Source organism: Triturus cristatus, chromosome 8, assembly GCF_964204655.1.
Source record: "Triturus cristatus chromosome 8, aTriCri1.1, whole genome shotgun sequence".
Classification (NCBI taxonomy): domain Eukaryota; kingdom Metazoa; phylum Chordata; class Amphibia; order Caudata; family Salamandridae; genus Triturus; species Triturus cristatus.
The window spans coordinates 1,110,293,720-1,110,316,091 of NC_140591.1; the positions used below are offsets into that span (position 1 = coordinate 1,110,293,720).

Here is a 22,372-nt window from a genome sequence, read left to right on the forward strand (position 1 = left end):
CCGTTGTATTATTTTTGTTTAAAATATTCTAGTTCATCACTTATGTGATAAGCCATAAACAATTGGTGGCCTGCGGCCAACAATTGCACACGGGGTGGGGAGAGTGTGGATAGTTTTTTTTTTTTTTTGTAATTTTTTACCGTACGCGTACGGTAAGCGTAATCGGCGAAATTATCGAAAAAATAAAAATTGCATTTTTGGCCTTGGGGGGTCTTTGGGGACTCCCTCAACATGGCTATGTGGGTGGGAGCTGTCTAAACAGCCCCTATACATGTTTTTTGGCTTTATTTTACAACCTAACTCTCAGTGCGAGAGAGAAAATGGCGGCCGTCGCTTCCTGGTTTCGGCCGATTCGAATGTTTACTAAGATCTAAGAGCCAATCAGAATCGCGCTCGCACACGCCACCGTACGCGTACGGTAAGCTTACGGTAAGCGTACCGTAAGCTGGCTCAGATATATATATTGATTTAAAGGCTATTTTCTCAGAATCTACTGAACAGATTTACACCAAACCTACAAAAGGCACTTCCTTGACCTGAGGACTACCTCTCTGCCAAATTTCTAGTAATTCTGTTCAGCCGTTCGGGCTGTAGCCCTGTCTAAAGGTCCTATGGAAAAATGCATGGGAAAAACGCGTTTTGGGACCCCCCTTTTATCTCAGCCCCCGCTTGACGAATCCCCCCGAGACTTTCAGGGTAGGAGCGGAGCGTAGCGCCCCACCTATTTTGAGAAATTCGCGAGGATTCGTCGACCGGCGCCAAAGTTATTCAAAATAGAATGTTGCGGATTTCCTATGGAAACAGGGTCCTAACTATAACTACCTACTGTCGACCGCCAGTAGGTAATATATATATATATGGATAAAATGCACCAAAGTGAAGCTCTAGTTTGACCAGTCAGACTTACCATGCTACGCATCTCTGTAATGAACTGAGCACCTAAAACTAACACATAGATGTACTACTCTGCTTACAGATACATCTAGATCAGAAAATATCCCATTCAATGTTGGCATTGAAACCTAAGGAAGGAGGCAGATGAATTTATTCACAAACATTGTTAGAAATACAGTACTTGCGCATACGTCTGACCATAAAACAAGACAGAAATCGTACAACCGGAGACATCTAAGTTCTCTATACCGGCAGACTGAAAACAGAAATTCTTTTTAAGAGATCATGTTAGAAAATTAATTCTAAGCGAATGGTTGAAACACAATACCAAGATAGATTTCCTAGAGCCACAGGTCAGATGACGAAAGGGTAGTTAGTGTATGTACTGACATACACTTAGACTAGTAATTAATCAGCAGAATTTAATCCGCAGAAATCAGAAATATGTTGAATATTTAAATGAATACACCATTGGGGAAACTATTATTTCAGTTTAGAAATGGATCACCTAATTAAAATATTTGGTACATACGTATCTCTTACAATGTGATTAGAGACGGAGTATAATGACTGAAATGTGTGGGATAAAAAGCTGCCCATTAAGTGTCAGGACAATGGTGTGGAAAGATAGATCCGCAATACATATTTAAACAATAGACACACTCACCACGGAAACATGTTATGGAAATGTATCATTTAGAAATTAACATCAGATGACCAGCTACTGGTAAAAGAATTAAAAGAATCAAAAGAGAATTAAATTCGAGAAGGAATGGAAAAGCACTAAACACGAATGCAAGGTATAGACATATTTGGCAATATATGTAATAACTTCAAGACCAAACAGTTAATACAGATTAGCAGTGATTGTGCATCAACACAAAAGCTTCAGACAAATTATATGATTCTAAAGGAATGAGATATGATAATCACTTAAATTAAGTTGTTAAGAACTGTTAAGTATACGTGAATTAATAAGAACAATGTATACACGACTGAACTAAACAATCTGCCTTCTTTCTATACCACACCCCATAACCCTGAAATTGGCAGCAATATATAGTTTGGCGCTTATTAACAAAGATATGATTTATTACATTAATAAAGTATTATATTATTTTAGTAGAAAGACGACAAAGCTTTACCACTGGATTTTCTGTGAGAATGTTTTATTTGCTCTAACCCAACCCTTCACGATGATTAAGAAACATGAGTGTGAATGAAAGATGATTCATTGAATGCAGGGGAGGGATCAATTAATGGACAATTGGGGTTACATACTATACTATACTATACTATACTATACTTTACTATACTAGTGGAGTAAAAAATGTAATGCTATTTTTTGTCATACTGAGGGCCTTGCGGCGAAAATACACATGAATTGTGTGACTAATGGTTTATTTAAAACTACTACATGATTGGGTTAAAACAAATAGAATTTAAAGTTGTTTGAATAGTGAGATGACCTATCATTGAAAGAAGTGGTAAAGGTTGCTGATGAAGTAGTTAGAAGTGGACTCAAAAAATGAAATGTATGACTTAGAAGAAGTAAAAAAAGAAAAGATTATAACTATAATGATAGGACTTTCGAAACTAAACAAGAGATCCCAAGCTGTCCCTTGTCAGGCATAAGTAACTAATTTAGGTCACGTTGCATTCAACACAGCATAAGGGCATCCAGGGTGTAAATTATTGGGAAAAAAGGAATTAAGGAGACTATTTATAACTACATACTGTGGTATCATAACAAAAGTAAATTAAAGTAATAAAGGAGAAGCAATTTAATAGAAATAGACTGGAATATATAAAAGCGAATAATAGTAGTTGCTTATATCCAGACCAGAATCCAAGAGAAAATCAACAAAAAGTGGTAAAATCCCTAACACATTTAAGAGAACCAAACAATACGTTTACTAAAAACTATGATAAACTGTACAGTTGTGGCAGGTTAGATCAAGGAGAAGAGATTTTGTAATTGACTTGGGAATCACACATATGTTAGTACTATTACAGAACAAGATAACAACTTATGAATTGAAAAGGTTGAGAAAGAAAGTGACAACCATAAAAGATATAAATAAAGCATCCATCTGGTCTAAATTGTTTTGTTGAAGAAAGGTCTGAAATATTGAAAGATGTAGAGAGTCAGCCTCTAAAAGCCGTGTACAAAGAATCAAATAAAACATGACAAGCAATGGAAACTACTGTATACAATCCAGAGCTAGATAAGGCAGCGAAAGGTCAATTGGAGTGCTGAGTACTTTGTCAGGGTGCAGCGATGCATACACTCTAAGCTGCTCATGTGGTCGGTACTTAGTGGTGCCGGTGACATCACTCAACTAGGGCAACTAAGAGGAGGGATTATCTGTTATGGGATATGAGTAGAAGGGTGCGGGGAGTTGTACAGGAAAGGAGAAAGCCAATTCCCTGACCATTGTAAGAAACACGACAGCCACTTCCGGGTTGCTGAGAATACTTCCAGGTTTGCCCAGTGAGCCTGCATAAGTGCACTACAGCAGCAAGGAGTTACAGCAGTTAGGAGCCTTTGCCAAATAGCCATCTTGGTTGCTTTAGCATCCCACTGATGTCTCAGTTCGCACCGGGCCCTGGTTTCCCTTTTCATGTTTTTCCTTCAGCCCCCAGTTCCATCTTTCAGAGATTCCTTAGACGTATTCCCAGTGTAACTGCACTGTTTGAGCAGCTTTTGGCATAACTGTGCTGCTTCTGAAGTACTCCACTCCCACCAGTCTCCTACAAGTTGGCATCCTGGTCATCCCGGATCACATCGCTCTACTTAGCAGAATGTTGTGCAAATCAATTTTTGTGCATTGCATATTTAGCCTCATGCCTATTTTTCCATTCAGGTCATATTCTGAATGTCTTTACTACCATTTTACCAGTGAAAGGAGATTTTAATATACCTAGCTCAATATATCCTCTACCTCCACCCTCTGACTCATCTCAAACCTCATTCTACTACTCTCTCCAATGTAGCACCATATTTCTCCCTCTATACCTCTCTCAATATACCCTCTACCTACACTTTGACTCATCCCAAACCCTATTCTACTACTATGATCCCTGAAATAACCCTTTCTCGATGCTTCTCTCCTCTACCCCTCCTTGCATCATCTCATACCTCTTTTACTATTCAGATCTCCCAAACCAGCCTTGCTAAACCCTTCCCTCTGACTCATCGCCCTCCACCTTCTTTTTACTCATCCCGAACCTCTGCCGCGGCCCGTGCAGGTAAGAGCGGCGGGGTCCGGTGGGGGTGTATGGGGGTGTTTGACATACACTGACAAGGGGAAATTATTTATTTATTTAATTGTACCTTGCCATCGTCCATCGAAACTCCCCCCCTGGGCCCCACTGCTCTTACTTGCACGGCCCACAGCTGCCAAACCTCCTCCTACTGCTATGAGCTCCAAAAAGACAATTTCTAGATCCTTCCCTCTTCTATCCCTCCACTATTCTTTGCAATTCAACTAACATGTCCAACGCTCAAATTAATTCGATATTTCCCTATACTAATTCTCCACTAATCCTCTTTGGGTTCCAGAGTAGCGTGCTAACTACCGAAAAACACTTTGACACCTCATCAGGGGTAGCAAACACTATATAAATGTAAACCCTTACCTCTTTTACCCGTCCATTATCCCCTTTCAATCTAGATAACAAACTCACATGTCCATCGCTGAAATTAATTTAATATCTCCGTATACTAATTCACCACTAATCTTTTTTGGGTTCTGGAGTAGCGTGCTACTCGCCAAAAAGGCGATTTGACGTCTCATCAGGGGTAGTAAGAGCTTTGTAAATGCAATTACGATACACAGTAAGACCATCAGAAATCTTGAAGTAGCTGTTTCTAGTATCTTTTGTCTGTCTCTGGCCCACTGGTACGGTACTCCTACAGGGCTAAGGGGATGTTAGGGGTTCACATCTATATTCCTTGCAAATAGATCTCTAGGCGAACAAATAAGGATTCAATGTGAACCGAGTTAACAGATTAAAAGAAAGACTGGAAGCCATTGCCGCTATCATTTACACATATATGGCAAGGCATTTGCTTTAACAACATGGAATGACATGCACAAGGCTTCAATCTATCATCTACTGATGAAAATTCATCCTCTCACTTTTAATACCCATTGGTCCTCCAGTGGTAACAACAGGAGCTGGCCTCTTATTAGATCAGCAATGTACCTGAGAGTAAGTCAACCTGAACTCTTTGGAAACTTCATTCTGGAAAATAACGACATAACTTTAACAAGATCAATAAATGTTAATTCTTAAATCTTCTCAAAGTTTGGCTAACTTGAAAGCAAATAGGATTTCAAATGTATTATTTGCTCATAGCCTGACAGGCAAAGAGATCTCAGCTGAAACATCAGGTGCACAGGACGGCTGTATAAGCCACTGCCCACATTACTTCCCTTGTGTATAAAATATTATTTTATTTATTTCATCGTAACCAGGCAACTGAACTACATAGTATAAATCACTCTGCAGGGCTCAAACTTCTATTTACATATTATGAACTTTCTCTTTCTTTTCCACTGAAACCTGTCAAGGTATCACTAACATATTAACATTAAAATATAACGTTTATGGTCAGTGAATAATGAGCTTCATTCACCAAAATCTTAGTGAGCATACTTGTTCTGAAATTGATAACGTATTTCCATTCTCCTTGTATGATTGTGGGGATCCTGTAGGTGAGAGTGCCAAAACAGTGAATTTAATATTAATATGTTAATATTTGCCCTGTCTTTATTTCATTTATCCTCCTTCCACAACATTATTTCAGTCACCCTGTGCTTAATTTAAGCCAGTGGTTGCCGGCGGGGGTAACCAGCACTCATATTTTAGGACGGCTATTTTTTTCCCTCATCAGACTTTTTCCTGGGGAGCTAGAGAGGGAAACACACACAAACGGGAAAGGAGAAGGAAGAGAAAGACAGAAGCACAAAGGGAGAATGCAAAGATATGAAAGAGTGAGATAAAGGGGAAGGTGTAGTGGCGTAACATAAGGTCCCACAGCACCCGTAGTGCGGGAGGCGCCCCACGCTCCAGGGAGTTCCCCTCAGCAAAAGTGGTAGGTGGTGGGCCGACAAAGGGGGGCCCGCTCTATGTATGTTTCAGGGGGGCTCACTCAAGTTTTGTTACACTACTGGGAAGGTGGTTTCTAGTAGTGGATTATAGAGGCAGGAGGTAGTTCCAGGACCACACTGCCTTGGTATTCAGCACCACCTGGCGAACAGGCACTCATTATTTTACAAATTAAGCACTGCGGTCACCCTTGTCTTTGCTCTTGTTTCAAGCCACCAATAGAATTACTCTATTGCCTCAGTGCTGCTTAATGTTTTGAATCCTGCACGTCAGTTTGAAACTCTATTTGTCTCACAGTCTACGGTTCATCAGCGAAAGCATTGGAGAGTAAGGATGGTGGGCTTGCCTAATGCCTTTCAGTACACTTGGAATTGCATGATAATCATCTCCCTTTCGCTGCACTCAATCCAGTCCCACCCGAAACCTTGCTGCCCAACTCTGGCACCTGTCCTGCCTGAAGATAGAGAACGTAAGATTATAAGCCTTCCAAACCTCACCTCCGAGGTGGAGAAGAGCTCGCCTGCACCTATCCAAGAGTGCAGGTGAGCAAATTCCCAGGATAAGTGTACCTTCCTGGTGAGCACATGCCCCAACGCCACCATCAGCTTTTGTCCTGGTGGTAATCCACCACCTGCAGCTTTCCCAGTAAACAAAAGCCTCTGTCTGGGACAGTGTGAGCATGGGCCACCACCAGTCTCTGGTCTGAGTACCAGAGTACCAGAGTATGTGTTTTGAGATGCCTGGTTGTTTGCCTGTCCCTCTGACCCTCCTGCATTGTGTAATGTCCTGTACACAGTTTACCTATGTGCAGTATTTAATTTTGTTTAAACAAAATAAACACCAGGGACCTTGTCAGAAGGCCACCACAGCTTACACCACCCATTGCCACTGCCAGCGCCGCCAATGACAGTAACTCCACAACTACTAAACATCACTCTGCTACAAGTGTGACAATTCAGACTGTTTGAGGCCCCCCAAGCTATTAGAATGGTTTGGCAGCCTGTCATTAGTTGTTTTTAATGTAGATTGAAATAATAAACAACTGTTGCTCTGCTAATCTTTTAATTGCACAACCAGCACCACCATGTTGCAGCTGTCATAAGCGCCAGTGGTAACAAGTAAGTGCTGGTGCCGAGCACTGGAAACCATTGGCTCAAATAAAGCACTGCCTATGTGCCTGGCAGATCAACTGTTCTGTGATTACAGAGTATGTTGCATGAAACTTGATGGTCGCTCAGCAAACTTTGAATACCTTAGGAGGAGCTGATATGGCTGTGGCTCCGCTGAAGCCAGACAGCTCTCTGCCCAGGCAGATAGATAAGATCTCTGTATATGATTGGCAGTAGTGTGCCTGGGCAGGAGAGGTCATTATCTGCTCTCCCATGACGGACGGCAGGCTGACTACCAAAGGTAAAATCAGGCTTATTATTCATTTTCAAGCAACAACAATGACTACAATTCCACCATATCATGATTGTAATAATTGTGTTATACTAAATATCACACTAGCTTCCTTGAGTTCAGCCTTCAATGCTCAGGCAAGCTACCCAAGTGAGTTAAGGTGGCTTGAACCTCTGTCACGGACCCAAAATGGAATATACTGGACCAGGGTTATCCATAGTTGGTCCTGGAGGGCCGGATCAATGCCAGAATTTCAGCATATCTCCATTTAACATAATGTAGTTATCTTAAAAATCTGGCATGGGTCCAACCCTCCATGACTGACTTTGGAGAACCCTGTCCTATACCACAGGGAACAGTTGCAGCGTGCCATTTGACCCTACATCTGGGAAAAGGCCTGAAAATCCGTATGAATGAAGGCCAAATCATCTTCAACGATTAGGATTCAGGAGAATGACGGTAAAAACAATTTCACATGGCTGAAAGTAAATCAATTAATTTTGTGGGTGTAGCAAGAGATTACCTGGAGAACTTTGCTGAAATATTTTATTCAGATCTAAGGAGGATGCTCTGGAGTGTGTTTTCTGTGGCCTTGGCGGTGGAGTGGGAGGCTCCTCCACTTTCTTCACTGTATCCTCAATGGATGTACTGGAGTAAGACCTAAAATGGGACAAGAGAAACATTTAGAAGCATTAGATTGTGATAGTGATGACATTAATAAGAGATCTTTTTGACTTATTTTGAGTAAAAATAAATGGCTTTGAAGAAAAAACATAAAATACTAGAAATGTGCATGTGCACCGGACATCACATTCTCAATATTCACATACACTGGAAGGAAAACGAAAAAACAAGCACAATAGGAAAGCAAATGATGTCAATGTAGAAACTACTGAACATATTTTCACAAAACCACAAAAGCAAGCATTCTGAGTAAAGTTCTGATTTCATGCAAAGTTTGGTGCAATTCTTTTCAGTGGATTTTGTTGTAGTGGACAGCAAAAATTAAAAGATATCTAACCTAGAGAAATATATATATATTTTTAAACTAACCCTTTTTCTCCCCCTGGACGGATCTACACAAAACCTGACATACCGAAACGTCAGTGATTAAACCAAGCAAGTGCTAAATTGTTTGCAGATTCGACAAACAATGCCAAAGGTATTAGAAACAAAAATGCCTTTTCAACTGAACGTCAATCTGAACCATAACTGTACTGTCGTAACCACCATCCATTTTTAGACTGACGTTTATTTTCAAGCATAATTTAAAAATAAAATGTAAAGGCAATAGATGCTATATGAGCATTTTCTTAAATGCAACATAAGTAAGTAGTACATTTATAATGAGATTGAAAAAAGGAGACAGTTAGGACAAAGATATATTCATGGTTACTCTGTAGGGTTCCTCCTACATACAGTCCACGAGAACCCCTTCGGTCATTCAGAGATTTAAGCAGCGGGCACTGGCCTTGTATGAGGATGTATTTATTAGCACAATCCTTTCCCCTTGAAACTATGCATCCTCTTTAAAGAAGGAGCCTAAAGTAGTCTAGTAGTCTGATTGATTTGACCAATGAACCAGGAGAAGGAAACATTGGGAGTGTTGGGGGTAGAAGAAACTATATAAACGAAGGAAAGAAACCACCATGAATGTAACTTTATCATAGGCCTACATCATGTGTTTCGTCCTCTTAACCAATGGGTAGAGTCAGAAGTATGAGACAAGAATAGGAGAAGAAAAAAGCAGCAGCAGAAATCCAATTCCTGTGTGATATAGGTTCTCAATATCTCCTCTGGCAAATATGGCATGACATGAAGAATCTTCAGAAGGGTGATTAATGCCCGAATAATGCATGTGAAGTGGACCACACAGAACCCATGGCCATGAAACTGACAAGGACATGCCTGGAAAATAACGCCAATGCTACCTTGGTTCTGGTGGAACATGCATACACATTTGGTGAAAGAAACATTCTGAGCAAAAAATAGCCAGACAAGTTGTATAGCAACTGGGGTCTTGGATGTTTGTTTGTCTGCATCTGGAACACCAGAGGTTATACAAAGATGTTCACTACAATGCAGATTCCTGGTTTTGTCCACGTAAAAGAGGCACCTCCTCAGCCTATAAAGTTCAAGAGAAATTCAGTCAACACCACAGGGACAAAGGGAGGCCATGTCCCAAGTACAGCCTTGTTTAATGAAACGTATGTTTGAGAGGCGCGAAAAACTCAGAGCTCATTAGTGTGCCTTGTAAAGTGAAGTCAACAAAAAATGTATTTTTTCTAGAAAGCAGCTTAACATCTGTCGCATTTTTCAGAGAGTACAAGATTCAAATACCATCTGACAAGAGGTAACAAATGGAAGAACTAGTCATGCACTGCTTTATAGACTCATGTGAGAAGTCAAATTTCAATGAACCAGCTTCCGACACGTCATGTTGAAGGGGCAAAGCACCAACAGGTTTGAAGTAGGGTGCGCCACCTCACAGATGGTAGTACAAATGGGTGGGGCCAGAAAAGGCATTATTATAGCCTTAGAGCCTGACCTAACGGGCTCTACCAGCCATTAAAGGCCCGCTCCAGCATCTGGCTCGGGCCTTTAACAAGGGACAGGCCTTTAAAGGCTGGTAGAGCCGCCTGGAGGGCTGTAAGGCTACCAGAACATTCCACACCAGAGGGCAGAATGTTCAAATTGGTCAAAGAAAAGGCCTCTTGGAGCCCGAGGGGATTTAAATCCCCACAGGCCCGAGAGGCCTTAGCTAACAGCAGCAGCTGTGAATCAAAAACAACATTAAAATGTTGTTCTGAGGGCTTCTATCGGCCCGTAGAAGCCCAGAGCACTCTATTGTCTGCAATGGAGTGCTCAACATTCTAGTGTTCTTCTTTGCATTACAGTAAATGATCACATTGTTAAGCCACACTAAAGCTGCAGTGGTCTCAAGCAGCCTAGCACAATTACCCTTGAGCCAGAGCAGTGCGTAATTTGAACCAGTGGTTGCAGGAGGGGCCTACCAGTACTCCTTTTTAGGGACCAGTACTTATTTTATTTCAACAGACTGTGATCCAGAGCAAAAACGAGAAAACCACTAAAGTGGAAAAGAGGAGGAAGAAAAAGACACCCGCAAAACTGAGACAAAGAGGCAGGAAGTGTGGATGATGGATCAGAGAGTCACAAGGTGGAATTCGGCACTCTGACATTCAATAGTGCCGTGCGAGGGCTTTTGAGCAAGACTTTGTGCCTCTGCACTTACTCTTTTACAAGTTAAGCACTGCACCAGTGATAGACATTTGAAAAGGTACTTGAATCACTTCAAACACCAAAGAATGCAGAGAACTGCCAATTAACTCCACTAAAATGGAATTCTTCCCTTGTTCCCAGCAAGTCATTCCTTACCGGGATGTACAAAAGTAGAACATGGTCATATTCATTTCGTCACATCAAAAATATCATATAGATAAACAACTGACTGTGAGCAATTCACCGCCAATGTTTCTTTCACCTGCATGGGTGGCTTAATCTTGGTAAACCAGGATCACCTAACTGCTGTGAAGATTCTTATATAATAGTAATACTTTATTGCGTGATTAAAAAAAACCATTGCAAGTGCAAAATTAAAATATCAAAAATTCATTTAAAACAGAACTAATTTAGTCCGGTAAAAGTAGGGATGTCGGGTAGCGCCTGCCAAAACATTATGCCGACGGAGGATCGCTGACTGGGGGTCCCTCACGAAGTTTTTTTTCTGCGTGAGCCATGAACCTTACTAGGGCACAGTTTAATTTAGTGTTCTTAGGATCAAAGCAGGCCAAGACTGCTGCTCTACAAGTTCTAATCTTTTTTGTGTTCCAGTGGTGCTTGAGGAGGGCCCGTCTTTTAGTCAGTAATTTTGGGCATAGACATATGATGTGTATAATGTCTTCTTTATGGTCCCCACAGAGTCGGCAGAGATCTCGTCCATGCTCTCTTTTCCATTTTGGCAAATGAACCAACAAGTTGATGACACCCAGTCTCAATTTTAAGAAGCTTAATTTTGTTCGTGCAGTAAAGGGTACAGTTAGGTACTGCTGTGGGATCAACGAGGCATAGGATTGCAGCGTCAGCCACCCGTGTCTTCTTTTGGCTAGACAAGCCTTGTCTTCCACTATTGAAAGTTGTTTTGTGCTTGTTTCCGCTAGCCGTTTGCATTCCTTCTGGCTTATGTGCATGCTCCAGAGATCGTTTAGGCCTAAGGTTGTTAAGCGTTTTGCCAAATAGTTGTGACCTGCTCGCCATGTGTTTGTGTCGAGACTGGCCCACAGGTGGTTGCCTAGACTTCCCTCCTTAGATGACCTTAGTTTGTGGCAGCACACGAGAAAAGACATAGCTCTGGCGAGTGGTTGCTGGCAGATTCCAAGTTCCAACCTGATTTGTGCCGGTGATGTTTGGGTTGGTAACTGAAACACTGATCTGTAGATCTTTGAAATTATTTTGTCCAGTTGGCAGCTGTCTAGTCCTTTGAGGACTTCGCTGCCATAGGTTAGGGTAGGGATGATTTTCGCCTGCGCGACCTGTAGTATGGGTGCGAGAGTTGGACCTTGTAGTTTCTTTTGGATTGAGCCAATTGTAAAAGCAAGTGCAGCACCCTTCCTTTTTTGTTCTTCTAAGTGGGATTTGTATTCGTCATTATTGTTGTATATGACTCCAAGGTACTTGTGGCAGTTGGATTCGACGATGCTTTCCTTATTCAGGGTCCAGGACAATGTCTTGACTTTCCCGGGATGAACCGCCAGGATTTTGGTCTTCTTGTTGTTGATCACAAGCTCGTTCTTATTTGAATATTCAAGAGTGGCGTCCAGGAGCCTTTGCATTCCGATCTTTGTTTTGCTCAGAAGGACCACGTCGTCGGCGTATAGAAGGTTTGACAACAACAGGCCGGTTACTTTGGAAACATGAGAATTGACCATATTTAGAGCTTCTGGAAGGTCGGATAGAAATAAGTTAAAGAGTGTCGGGGCCAGGACACAGCCCTGTTTTAAACCTTTTCCTGTTGGAATTGGGCGGGATAATCTTGAGCCGTCCCCGACCTTGATCCTGACCCATGTATCCTGGTGTAAAAGTTGTATAGCTCTTAGGAGGTCGGCTGGAATGTTAATGCTGGACAGCTTCTGCCAGAGCTTTGATCTGTTCACGTTGTCAAAGGCCGCTTGGAAGTCGATGAATCCCATATAAAGTGGGCAGGAGCTAAACTTAGCTTGGTCAATCAGACAGGAGGGGGTCATGAGATCATGAGATTGACTGATGTGCCTGTATTGCTTGTAAACCCTGTCTGATTCGGGGGAATAACAGAGTTGTCATCCGCCCATGCCCTGAGTGAGTTGAGCAACACTCCCGCAAAGTACTTAGCTTCGTTATCGATGAGGGCAATGAGGCGGTAATTCCTGGGGGATTGGTTTTCCCCACCTTTGAAGATTGGTACGAGAATTGATCCCCGCCAAGAGGGCGGTATGATGTTATTCTGCCAAATTGAATTGAATAAGGTGCTTAGCTTCCCAGCCCAGAAAGATGTGTCTTCCTTAAACAAGGCTTGAGGGATTCCTCCTGGACCTGGGGCCCCGTCCTTCCGTCCCTTTTTAATCAGTTTTTCAATATCTGCCTTCTGGATTGTTGTAGTTTCAATGCTGCTTTGAGGCGGAGGGCTCTCTTTTGTTATTTTCATTTTTGGTTCATCGTTCCGGCATACTTTCATTGGCGGATTTGTGATATTCGGAACAAGTGCCCAGTCGGCTGCTTTATGTGCCGATTTGTCTTCGACTTGGAGCCTCTGGTTTTGGATATTTGCATCCCGATCATTGAAGTGGAGATGGAGGAACACCGCCCACTCTGACTCCAATATACTTGATGAAGCGACTTTCGATACGCAACCAGACGCACTGTTGATTATCCTCCAAAACCTTGCGGAGTTGTTCGTTTTGATGTCATGCTGTAGTTTCGCCCAGAACGAGTTCCATTGATTACTGTGAAGATGCATTCGCAGAAGAGACTTCTTTTTCTTATGAGTAGCACTTCTTCTGGGTATGGTTGACCTTAGCCAAACCTCTAAGGATTAAATCCCTCATGACAGAATCGGAGTGTTGTCAGTCAGAGCAGAGAATGGATTCCACAATATCCATTGAACAACATATGTCCAAAATGTGGTCTTATCTTCTGCATCCATTAGTCTTCTAATAGCTGAATTTCTTCACAGTGGGCATTCCAAATCCTAGGTCCCAGGCATGTCAAGGACCACATACATAAGAGAACTTTTTGGCAATGCTAGCTTTGTCCCCATACTTTACTGTCGGTGTTAGGTAGGCATGATATTTATAACAGGAGGCTTTTAAGGAGTTATCCAACACTGCTTGAAAGGCTGTAAAATAGGTTCAGAAACTCCAAGTCATAGACAAAGTCTGTCCCACCTGCCTCTAGGGACAGGATTGTTCGATGAAGGGCATGGTCACCGCCCTCTCCCAAAGTCCACTAGGCAAAGTTAGAGACCATGCCATGTGGTCTATGGGGCAGGAGGATTTCACATATTGAGTGACCAAAGGCCACACTCTGTACCCACAGCACAGAGGCCCAGACCTCTAAGGAGAAAGACAATATGTGCATTAAAGTATATCATCAGATAACAAATGTTTCTTTTCAGTAACAATTGTAGGTTAACAGAAGTTGTGGTTATCTACTAAGGTCAACTACTAATCAAAATAATAAGAAAAACCTAAATATTGGTTGTGTAGAGCCTTGTTTGCGCGGGTCAGCAGCTTGAATTGGCATCTCTTCTGTACGGGGAGTCAGTGGGAGTTGCCTGACAGGGGGAGGGATGTGGGTTCGTTGGGGAAGGTCAAGGGTGAGTCTCGCTGTGGTGTTCTGTATGGTCTGAAGTATCTGTAGGAGGTGTTTGGCGATTCCTACGTAGAGAGTGTTGCTGTAGTCCAGTCGACTGGTGATGAGGGCTTGAGTCACAGTGCATCTCGTGTGCAGGGGTAGCCACTTGAAGATCTTACGTAGCATGCGTAGAGTGAGGAAGCAGGTGGAGGAGATGACATTGATCTGTGGTTTCTTGGTCAACATGTCTATGATGATTCCGAGGTTTCTGGTGTGGGCGGAGGGAGTGGGTGCAGGTCCTAGGTCTGATGCCACCAGGAGTTTTTACATGTGTTGCTGTTTTTGCTGAAGATTAGTACTTCCGTCTTGTCTGTGTTCAGCTGCAGGCAGTTGTTCTTTAACCAGTCGGCGATGCTTGTCATGCATCTGTGGAAGATGGTTCTGGTGGTGGTGGTGTCAAGAATTCCTGTCATACAAGGGAAACACGCCCTTATGTAAACAGGAGAGCTGTTACATAACTCAAGGGAAACACGCCCTTATGTAAACAGGAGAGCTGTTACATAACTCAAGGGAAACACGCCCTTATGTAAACAGGAGAGCTGTTACATAACTCAAGGGAAACACGCCCTTATGTAAACAGGAGAGCTGTTACATAACTCAAGGAAAACACGCCCTATAAAGGGAGGAACCGGGAGGTACAAGGCTGTCGGATATTGTGTTTACACCGACGTACCTGCTTCGTGAAGAGCAGTGTTCAGGAGTGGTGCTCCAGTAAGGCAAGAACGGAGGTAGGTCGAGTCGTTACTCCCTGGGCCGTGTCTTGCCCCATCGTCACCTGTGAAGGACCCGGAAGCTCTACCGGTCAACCATTGAGCTTCGCTTTTTGACTCGGCTGAGTCCAAGCGCAGTGGCGCTTTTGCTGGTTGGAGTCGTAACTCCCAGCCCGACCAGAGACACAGGGACTGCCAGCTGTAACGCACACCAGGAGGTGTTTGCCGCGTTACAGACTCGGAAGTCCACAGGATCGATCGAGCGGCTGCTCTCGGTTCAGTCTTCTTGCTTGTGATTGGGGTATCGGTGACGCATCACCAGGAGGTGACTCCGCGTCCCGGTGCAGTCTGAGGAAGAGGTTGAGCGGCTGCTCCCTTCAGGTAGAGACCCCGGCTGGGTGTTTCCCTGACTCCTCGATTCTCCCCAACACTCTTCGTGCCCCTCACAGCCTACCGATTGGCATTCTCGGCCATTTCATTTCTGCCCTCTGTTGGCATACGCCGGGATCAGCGTATATGCAGAGGACGGTTAGGACCATCCGTGCTGTGGGCTGGTAACGTACTTAGCCTGGAGGATTCCAGTGACTATAACTTTTGTTTATTCTTTGTATTTTATTTGCCTTCATTAAAAGAACTAACCCTTCACAAGTGGTTGCGTCCTCATTGTCGTGTCTGTTAAACGATCCTGAGACGTTCAGGGCGTTACAAAATATCCGACCTTAATAACACTAACTGTCTCCCGGTCGATAACAGACATGGCAACACTTGATGATGTGCTGGCTGCTTTAGCGGCCATGCAAGTTGAAGTGGCTGCCTCTAGGCAAGAAACAGCCGATGTAAAAGCCAGACTGGATGCTATCCAATTGGACCCGCTCACGCCCAGCACCTCCCTCACGAACCAGACCCCTGCGGTAGGAGTGGAAATGCCGGTAGCCATCCCCTTGGCAACACCAGAGAGGTACAGTGGGGATCCTAACACAGTGCAGGTATTCCTCACACAAGTGGCGCTACATTTATCGTGCAAACCAAAGGCGTTCCCCACGAGTCAGGCTCGTGTGGCTTTCCTTATATCCTATTTGGCTGGAAACGCGACACAATGGGCCGTACCTCTGGTGAGCAGGGACGACCCCCTCTTATGTGATTGGGGTGCTTTTCGCGAGGAATTCCTGAAGGTATTCGACAGAAGGGCTGACTCGTACACGGCGGACCGTGAAATGCTTGAGTTGAGACAGGGATCCAACGACCTGGTGCAGTATCTCAACGCGTTCCGAAGGCTGGTTGCGGAAACCAAGTGGCCTGTTGCTAAACAGACGGCGCTCTTCCATCAAGGGCTGTGCGATGAGCTCAAGGACGCCGTGGCTCATATTGACCCTCAACCCAAGACATGTGAGGGCCTTATCAACCTGGTATTACGGCTGGAACATAGGCTAAGTGAAAGAAAGGGGGATCATGGGAGAAAAGGAAAATCCCTTCCATCCTATGTGACGGTGGGAAGTCCTGAAACTTCCACCGCATCCAAGGGAGAACCCATGGACATCAGCGCAATACGAGCGAGCCTCACAGCCACGGAGAAAGAGTCACGCCGTAAACAAGGATTGTGCCTATATTGTGGCAAAAAAGGCCACTACGTACGTGAATGCCCTGCCAAACCGAAGACGTCACGTTATCGGGCCAACCGGTCGGTAACAGCCGTGGTGGACATACCGGCGGAAAACTAGAGGACTCCAAGACCAGAGAAGGGGCATCTCGGAGTCACTCATCCATCCCTTCACTTTCCAACTCGGTCACTAAGGGACAACGACACCTGTTTATCACGGTGCACGTGGGAGTGCATGACCAGTGGATACCCGTTGTGGCCATGGTGGATTCAGGGGCCACTGGCATGTTTATGGACCACAACGAGGCATGCAGGCTAGGGCTAGTGCTTCTTCCCAAAGCAGTACCCGAAGACGTCTATGCGGTAGACGGAAGGCGATTGGTGACGGGGCCCATCGGACAGCACACGGGGGTCCTTCCGATGAGATATGGGAGGAACCATTTGGAACAAATCGATTTTAGCATCATCCGAGCGCCCCAATATGGCGTCATATTGGGATTGCCGTGGCTACAGAAACACAACCCCTTTGTGGATTGGCCAACACATCGCATCGAAATGACGTCACCGTATTGCATCCTGCATTGTGGAATAAGAACGGAATCCCTTGACGCAGATGAGAGCGGGAGTCAGACGGTGGCTACAGCGGCAGAAAAAGATGTGGCTCTCCCCCAGGCTTATCACAGTTTTGAGGATGTATTTGATGAGGTGAAGGCGGAAGTGCTACCACCACATAGACAGTTTGACTGCCAGATCGACCTGGTGCCAGGGGCCAGCGTTCCCAGCGGCAGGCTGTATGCCCTGACGGAGCCTGAAAACGTGCATCTCCGGGGGTACCTGGATAAACTCCTCAGGCTAGGATTCATCCGCCCGTCCAAGTCTCCGGCCGCCTCGCCACTCTTCTTCATCCCGAAGGCTAATGGGGAGCTGAGAGCCTGTGTGGACTTTAGGGCATTGAATGCGATAACCATAAAAAATCGGTACCCCTTGCCTCTCATCAGTGTACTTCTGGAACAGGTCAAGAAAGCTCGTATCTACACCAAGTTGGATTTGAAAGGGGCATACCATCTGGTGCGCATGAGGGACGGAGACGAGTGGAAGACCGCCTTTAAGACCAGGTTCGGCCTTTTTGAGTACCTCGTCATGCCGTTCGGTCTGTGCAACGCCCCGGCAGCCTTTCAGTACTTTTTGAATGAGGTATTCAGAGAGGAGTTGGATATCTACGTGGTCGTATATATCGACGACATCCTCATCTATTCGTCCAGTGTGGAGGAGCACGTACACCACGTCAAAGCTGTGCTCCAAAAGCTGAGGGAAAACATGCTGTTTTGTAAACTCAGCAAGTGTGACTTCCACGTCACATCCGTGGAATTCCTCGGAGTGATGCTGAGTCCAGAGGGACAGGAGATGGCAGAACGAAAGATCAAGGCGGTGAAAGAATGGCCGGTGCCCCAAAGCGTGAAGGACGTCCAAAGTTTCATTGGCTTCGCCAACTTTTACAGGCGGTTTATAGATGGATTTTCAGGAGTGGTGGCCCCAATCACACAGCTACTGAGGAAGTCCAAGGAGTTTGTCTGGTCCCCTGAAGCGAACAAAGCCTTTGAGGCGCTGAAAAGCGCCTTTGGTAAGGCGCCGGTGTTGGCTCACGCCGATCCGGATCTCCCCTACGTGGTGGAAGCGGACGCGTCGGATGTGGCGCTGGGGGCTATCTTGTCCCAACGCAACCACGACACAGGGGTGCTTCATCCCGTTGCGTACATGTCCCGCAAACTCAACGACGCCGAACGCAACTACCATATTGCGGAGAAGGAGCTTCTCGCAATCAAGGACGCCTTCACCGAATGGAGGCATTGGTTGATGGGGGCAAGACATGTGGTATCGGTGTACACGGACCATCGGAACCTACAGTTCATGACGGCCACTAGACACCTTTCTCCCAGGCAGCTGCGGTGGATGATCTTCTTTGCGGGGTTCAACTTCCGCATCACATATCGGCCGGGGACGGAAAACCGGAAGGCGGACGCCCTGTCCCGTCAATCTGCAGTTAAGGAACCATTGCCTGCAACCGAGCGTTCCATCATTTCCCCGAGGATGGTATTGGGGGTTATCCAACCGGATACTTTCCTGAGGGGAATAAAGAGAGGGATCAGGTCATTCGCATGGCGGAGGTGGCTCCTCAGTCACAGAGAATGGCAGCTGAAGGACGGGATACCCCTGAAGGGCAGGTGCCTATTGATACCCACGCCTAGGCTAAGGAAACAAGCATTCATCTGGTGCCATGACTCTCCATGCGCAGGTCATTTGGGCTTTGAAAAAACGGTGGCTAGCATGGGACGGCATTTCTGGTGGCCAACCATGAGAGTGGATGTCAGGAGGTGGGGACAGGAGTGTCCTATGTGTGCTACCATGAAGGCCGACCATGGCCGAACCCAAGGGCTCTTACATCCACTTCCGACCCCGGATAGACCATGGGATAGCATATCACTGGACTTCGTGGTGGGCCTACCGGTAGACCAGGGGATGGCGGCAATACTGGTGGTGGTGGATTACTTGACGAAAATGGGGCACTTCATCCCCTGCAAGAGAGTCCCTACGGCCGGGGAATTGGCGTCACTACTCCTAAAGAATGTGGTACGACTGCATGGATTACCTGGGGTGATCGTGTCGGACCGGGGGTCGCAGTTTACTGCGCAATTCTGGAAGACTTGGTGCACTGCGCTGCATGTTAAGACCGCCCTGTCCACCAGCTACCACCCTCAAACGGACGGCCAAACCGAGCGCCTGAACCAAACGCTCAAACAGTATCTGCGATGTTTTGTGGACCAGGGCAGGGAAGAATGGGTCGACTTGCTATGGGTTGCAGAGATAGCCTATAACAACGCCACTCACAGCTCCACACAGTCATCTCCGTTCTATAGCAACTATGGCCAACATCCCAGGTTCTTGCCATTTCTACATCCGTTCAGAGAGGACAGGATTCCCGCCACAGCGGACAGGGTGGCATACATAAAAGACACGTTGATGCGCTCAAGGGCTGTCCTAATAGAGGCCAAGAGAAGATACAAGGCTGCGGCAGATAGGAAGAGAAGGCCCGGGCCACTGTACCGCACTGGAGACTACGTCTGGATATCCACAAGAAACATGAGGTTTCGAAAGAACAGTGTGTTCCATCCCAAGTACATGGGCCCCTATCGAATTACCAAGTGTATGGGTCCCGTGAACGTGAAGGTGTGCTTGCCCCAGTCATTGCGGATACACCCTGTCTTTCATGTATCATTGCTCAAACCAGCACCCTCCAAGCCGTCTGGGACACCTAGGCCGGTATGCGTGGAGTCGGAGGTGGAGTATGAAGTGTCGGGCATACGGGCGTCCAAATGGCGCAGGGGGAAGCTGTGGTACCTGGTTGCGTGGAAAGGCTATGGCCCGGAGGAGCATTCATGGGAACCGGCTGAAGGGGTTCATGCTCCGCGCTTGGTCTCCTTGTTCCATCGGCGTTTTCCTGCCAGCGCTGGACCCGTGGGGAGCCGCTGAGAGGGAGGATGTACTGTCAAGAATTCCTGTCATACAAGGGAAACACGCCCTTATGTAAACAGGAGAGCTGTTACATAACTCAAGGGAAACACGCCCTTATGTAAACAGGAGAGCTGTTACATAACTCAAGGGAAACACGCCCTTATGTAAACAGGAGAGCTGTTACATAACTCAAGGGAAACACGCCCTTATGTAAACAGGAGAGCTGTTACATAACTCAAGGAAAACACGCCCTATAAAGGGAGGAACCGGGAGGTACAAGGCTGTCGGATATTGTGTTTACACCGACGTACCTGCTTCGTGAAGAGCAGTGTTCAGGAGTGGTGCTCCAGTAAGGCAAGAACGGAGGTAGGTCGAGTCGTTACTCCCTGGGCCGTGTCTTGCCCCATCGTCACCTGTGAAGGACCCGGAAGCTCTACCGGTCAACCATTGAGCTTCGCTTTTTGACTCGGCTGAGTCCAAGCGCAGTGGCGCTTTTGCTGGTTGGAGTCGTAACTCCCAGCCCGACCAGAGACACAGGGACTGCCAGCTGTAACGCACACCAGGAGGTGTTTGCCGCGTTACAGACTCGGAAGTCCACAGGATCGATCGAGCGGCTGCTCTCGGTTCAGTCTTCTTGCTTGTGATTGGGGTATCGGTGACGCATCACCAGGAGGTGACTCCGCGTCCCGGTGCAGTCTGAGGAAGAGGTTGAGCGGCTGCTCCCTTCAGGTAGAGACCCCGGCTGGGTGTTTCCCTGACTCCTCGATTCTCCCCAACACTCTTCGTGCCCCTCACAGCCTACCGATTGGCATTCTCGGCCATTTCATTTCTGCCCTCTGTTGGCATACGCCGGGATCAGCGTATATGCAGAGGACGGTTAGGACCATCCGTGCTGTGGGCTGGTAACGTACTTAGCCTGGAGGATTCCAGTGACTATAACTTTTGTTTATTCTTTGTATTTTATTTGCCTTCATTAAAAGAACTAACCCTTCACAAGTGGTTGCGTCCTCATTGTCGTGTCTGTTAAACGATCCTGAGACGTTCAGGGCGTTACAGGTGGGGCCATCTGTGAGTAAGAGGATGAGTTGGGTGTCGTCTGCGTAGGAAATTATGTTGAGACCGTGGGATCTGACGATGTTGACAAGCAGGGTCATATATGCATTAAAGAGCGTGGGGCTGAGGGGTGAGCCCTGGGGGACACCACAGGAAATATCCTTTGTTTCAAAGGTGAAAGGGGGATCTTCTGGGTTCTTCTGATGAGGAAAGAGGTGATCCATCTAAGCTCGTCCCATTGCATGCTGATGTGATGGAGACTTTTGATCAGCATGAGGTGGGATGGGGTGTCAAAGGCTGCCGAAAGGCCACGGAGGATTAGAGGTGCTGTTAGTTCTCGGTTGATCAGGGTTCCGATGTCATCAGTGGCTGCGATCAGGGCAGTCTTGGTGCTGTGATTGCTGTGGAAGCTAGCTTGGGAGGCGTCGAGTAGCTGGTTCTGCTCCAGGTGTGTCATGAGCTGCTTTTTGATGATCTTTTCCAATACTTTTGCTTGGAATGGGAGCAGGAAGTTTGGCCAGTAGTTTTTGAGTTTGCTGGGGTCGGTGGAGGTTTTTCTGAATAGTGATCTGACTTCAACATGTTTCCAGGTGTCTGGAAAGGTTGCAGTGGTGATGGAGGTGTTGAGCAGGGTGGTGAGTTCCTGCCCAATACTTTGGTTTCCGAGATTGAAGATGTGGTGTGCGAATGGGTCTGTGGGAGCTCTCAAGTGGAGGGATTTCATGTTGGAGGTGGTGTCCTGGGTGGATAGGAGGTTTCAGGTGAATAGTCTATGGTTCGTGTCGGTTGTGGTGGTTGTTCATCTGTCAAGGAACTCTGTAGGTGTGGGATGGGGTTTGAAGTTTCTGAGTATGGTTGTGATCTTGTAGTGGAAGAATTCAGCAAGATTGTTGCACAGCTCCTGTGAGTGTGTGGTGTTTTTTTCCCTGGCAGCTGGGTTGGAGAATATTTTGACGATCTTGAAAAGTTAGTGTTGTTGGTGCTGGTTACGATGCATGAAGCTAGGGCTGTCTTCTTTGTCGCCCTCAGCAGGCGGTGGTAGAGGCTGAGAGAGGTCTTGAAGGTTGTCCTGTCAGAGGTGTCTTTTCTGATACACCATCCCCTTTCCATTTGTTTGCTTATTCATTTTACTGTTCTTAGTTCTTTTTGGAGGATTTTTTTCTGGATGTTGCTCTTGATGAGG

The 22,372-nt window shown here is 45.8% G+C and overlaps 1 protein-coding gene across 4 annotated transcripts in view; it reads right to left on the reverse strand.

Moving 5' to 3' along the window:
* REPS2 (RALBP1 associated Eps domain containing 2) overlaps positions 1-22,372 on the reverse strand; it is an 856,334-nt gene that overhangs the window by 127,744 nt on the left and 706,218 nt on the right. For all 4 annotated transcript variants that reach the window (XM_085622671.1, XM_085622668.1, XM_085622669.1 and 1 more), the window contains one exon: positions 7,937-8,073. In XM_085622671.1, the coding sequence (XP_085478797.1) occupies positions 7,937-8,073 (137 nt within the window). The remainder of the gene's footprint in view (positions 1-7,936; positions 8,074-22,372) is intronic.